Source organism: Nicotiana attenuata, unplaced genomic scaffold (genome assembly GCF_001879085.1).
Source record: "Nicotiana attenuata strain UT unplaced genomic scaffold, NIATTr2, whole genome shotgun sequence".
In the NCBI taxonomy this organism is placed as follows: domain Eukaryota; kingdom Viridiplantae; phylum Streptophyta; class Magnoliopsida; order Solanales; family Solanaceae; genus Nicotiana; species Nicotiana attenuata.
The window spans coordinates 308,724-312,369 of record NW_017671085.1 but is presented as its reverse complement, the minus strand read 5'-3'; the positions used below and the strand labels follow the sequence as shown (position 1 = coordinate 312,369).

Genomic DNA, 3,646 nt, shown 5'->3' with positions numbered 1-3,646 from the left:
ACAAACTCAAAGTCTATTTCCTTTAGATCCTTTAAGTTGCAAGTAAAATTGTAACACACACAAACAAACAAATCTCTTTTATTTCTTTTTATCCTTCTTGAATACAAACCATGAAACCCTAAGGGGTAGCTCGGCTGGTAAAGGCTTGAGGACAAAGTCCTTCGGGTCGCCAATTCAAGCCCCAGCAGGACCACTGGAGGCATTACAAATCGGCCGCGTCTCCAGGGCCCCATGAAACTAACCGTGGTGCACCCGCCTTAAAACTCCGGGACCCGGTGGGTACAACTAATCGGGTTCGCAAAGCGATACCCGAAAATCACAGATAAAAAAAAAAAAAAAATACAAACCATGAAGCAAGATGGGAAAACTCAAGAAACTCACATTAATTCTACCTTTCTAGTTTATTAAAAGAAAGCTCGGTACACAAAGTATCCCATATTTAGGAGGTGAAAAAGGCCGAACCCCAAGGGTGTAATATAAACAGCCCACCCTAATGCAAACAGTACCCTATAGGTCACATGAAAACAACTGTAACGTCGCTCCAATCCTCATTACTAAATTTATAGTTTATTATATTCCTAATTTTCTTAGATATCCAAACATAAATGCTAAAGCCTAGAAGTAAGTCTGACTGCTAAAGGTTTCACCAGCGGACCACCATTATCTTCTTTCTTACCCTCAGCAGCTGCGTCCTTTTCTTTCTCTTCACCTTCTTTTTTGTGTTTCATCTTCACCCCTTCTTCCTTAACCTGCTCAAGGACAAAGGAATAATAAAAAGTTAAAAGAGGCTTTAGTTACATCTTGTTTGGATGGTTGTTACCTATCGTGTCATAATGTATCATATCGTATCGTATTGTACTATGTCATAATGTATCATATCGTATCGTATTGTACTGTATCGTTTGATTAGTACAATGTTTGGATTGATTGTGTCGTTTTGGCGTCGTTTCATGGTATCACGCACCTTTGATATGATGAATAAAATTGCAATATTATAAAAAAAAAATTATGCTACAGTATATAAAAAGATAGGGTAAATAATAAAATAAAATTATTTAATAATAATGAAGGGTGAGATTGACAGAAAAACACAAGGAAACGACGCGACCACACCAAATCGATCGTTACATAAAGTGGCACATTTCATCGTTACGTAACGACGGATTTAACGATACGACACAATAAAATTTAAGTAACAATCAAAACAAACATTGTATTTAAAGTAATAATACGATACGATAGGTAACCACCATCCAAACAAGCTGTTAGGTTACAAGCATTAACGATTAGTATTAAAAGACAAGTATCATTAGAGGCGAATATTCCAGGACGAGTAACGGGCAATCAGATGAGCCGATAACCATCTTTCGGCTAACCTAGCCTCTTCGCCTCTTCGGATCAGGGGTGAACCAATAGCCATCTTTCGATCGGGGGTGAACCAATAACCATCTTTCGGCTAACCTAACCTCCTTAGAGGAGAATCCACGGGCAATCAGATGAATCCATAATCATCTTTCGGTTAACCTAACCTCCTTCGTCCCTTGGGACGAACATGGGGTACAAGAATATTCATCTGTTGCCTTTCGGCCTGATCTTAGGCCCTGACTCGCCCTCCATGGAGGAACCTTTCGGAGGAACACTATATAGGTGATCAAATAAGAAATTCTAGCGCAATCCATTTGATCAACTTAGTTCCAAATCTATCATTTGTACCTTATTTAGTAAATTATTTTAATATATACACAAGGTCTGGGCCGTAGTGACAAACAGAATCTCCAAGTAATGGGCAGTGACTTGAAAATTAAGATAAGTGACCTGCTCGTGTATATAACTTAAACTCTTAGTTAAAATTCTTATTATTTTAATTATCATCTATACTTGGAGCATATTTAAGTTAACTCATTATTATTCCATCACATAGTATCATAACTCTAGACCATATTTCACTAACAAAACACTAAAAAAATGTTTAAAATAATTTTCTAACGGTAAAATTGTTAGGACCGAAAAAATCAGGTGTCATGCGGAAGCTAGTAAAGCAAGCCTTGAACGACGATAAATCAGACAATATAAGAGAAATCTACCAAAAGAGACACAAACATTTAACGTGGTTCGGTCAACTAAACTACATCCACGGCGGAGATGACCTACACCTGATAATATCCAAAAAGCATTTCCTATTGGAAACAGTTTATTACATCAGATAAACTGCAGTTTCTTGAAAATTTACAATTGTAGTATAATATTTTCCAAAATCTATTCTACTTTTTACCAAAAATAAAGAGAAAATAATTAATGTGAATAAAAGAAGAGATTGTCAAACATGATATATAAATACAAATAGATAATAAATTAAATTCACACTTTTGTACCCTTACCTCTGGACTATTCATTTTTACTGCATATTCTGGTGAGTAAAGCTCTAACTGACCTTCCTCGTCTGTTGATGCTGATTTTGGAGAAGGGCCTTTGTGAATTTTGCTAGCCATCTAGCTTAGTGTTACAAATTCAAAAAATTAGCAAATATATAACATTTGAAAAAAAAAAAAGAGTTTCTCTTTTTGATTCTAAAGGATAAAAGAAAAGAAAAAGGAAAAGAAAGTAGAATACATCATTTGAAATATCCCACTTGAAAATTAAATAGTATACTATTTAGTAAGTAGATTATATTATATTGTATTGTTAATAGACTTTTAAGCTGGTCAAATCAGTTTTTAAGCTTTTTAAAGTTTTTTTTAGTGTTTGACAAAGTTAAATGCTTAAAATAAATTAAGAACCGCTTAAAACAAGCCAAAAACAATGGGCAACCCAACTTATTATTTATTTGGCTTAAAAGCTATTTTTACTGAAAAGCCATTTTTTTCTAAGTGAAATAGATACGCACGTAGTTTTCACGTGCGGATTTAGGGGGCGTGAATCTTTCGCCGAAAAATTATACTATATATATAAGACAAAATATATTTTTAACCTCTATATATTATGTTTTGAATCCCCTTAATATAGTCCAAAAGCATAGTTTAGTGGTAAAGGGGTTCAAAATCATTATTGAGATTATTCGATCATTTCCCACTGACTACAATATTTTTAACTTTTTTTCTTTTTTGAACCACTTGACAAAAATCCTGCTCCCGCCGCTAATAGTATTATAAAAAGAATATAAGTAGAAAAAGTCTAGACTTCAAATATATAGTTTTTTGTAAATTTGAGTAAGCTTACTTACCATGTTCTTGCTTTGATCATCTGATTTTTTTTTGTAATTACTATTGACTTTAACAGCATAGTCTGGTGAGTACAACTTCAACTGACCTTCTTTATCTGTTGATGCTGATTTTGGAGGATTCCTTTTGTGGATTTTGCTATTAGTAGTCATCTTGACAACTGAATGCAAAATAAATCAAATTATTGCAAAAATAACCAAAATATGATATTGTCAAATATATAGAGAAAAAACAGGAAAATAATTATTATTTTCAATAGGGTTTGGAAAGCGGTGCAAATGAATGGAACTCGTGGCCATTATTGCTAGGTGTCTATTGTTTTTGGTCGCCATTTGTATATATGTGGCAGTTTACGAGAACTGAAACTTGTACTATATTTATATACTACTAGTCTCTCCCTACGTGGTGTATATCTAAATCATTCTTTT

The 3,646-nt window shown here is 33.9% G+C and overlaps 1 protein-coding gene across 1 annotated transcript; it reads right to left on the bottom strand.

The window, feature by feature from the left end:
• Window positions 1–362: 362 nt before the first annotated feature.
• On the bottom strand, window positions 363–3,427 carry LOC109205828. Its single transcript, XM_019368581.1, has 3 exons — window positions 3,221–3,427; window positions 2,379–2,489; window positions 363–749 (listed from the first exon to the last, which is right to left on the bottom strand). Exons 1-3 carry the CDS (start codon window positions 3,368–3,370, stop codon window positions 609–611), a joined length of 402 nt encoding a protein of 133 aa, XP_019224126.1. The 5' UTR covers window positions 3,371–3,427; the 3' UTR covers window positions 363–608.
• Between the last annotated feature and the right edge of the window lie 219 nt (window positions 3,428–3,646).

What these genes read in the sequence shown, in the direction of transcription:
- LOC109205828 (XM_019368581.1), bottom strand. Translation starts at nt 3,370, where the DNA reads ATGACTACTAATAGCAAAATCCACAAAAGGAATCCTCCAAAATCAGCA. An exon ending in ATGATCAAAGCAAGAACATG is followed by an intron (nt 2,490 to 3,220) that starts GTAAGTAAGCTT and finishes ACACTAAGCTAG; the next exon opens with ATGGCTAGCAAAATTCACAA. An exon ending in TAAAAATGAATAGTCCAGAG is followed by an intron (nt 750 to 2,378) that starts GTAAGGGTACAA and finishes GTCCTTGAGCAG; the next exon opens with GTTAAGGAAGAAGGGGTGAA.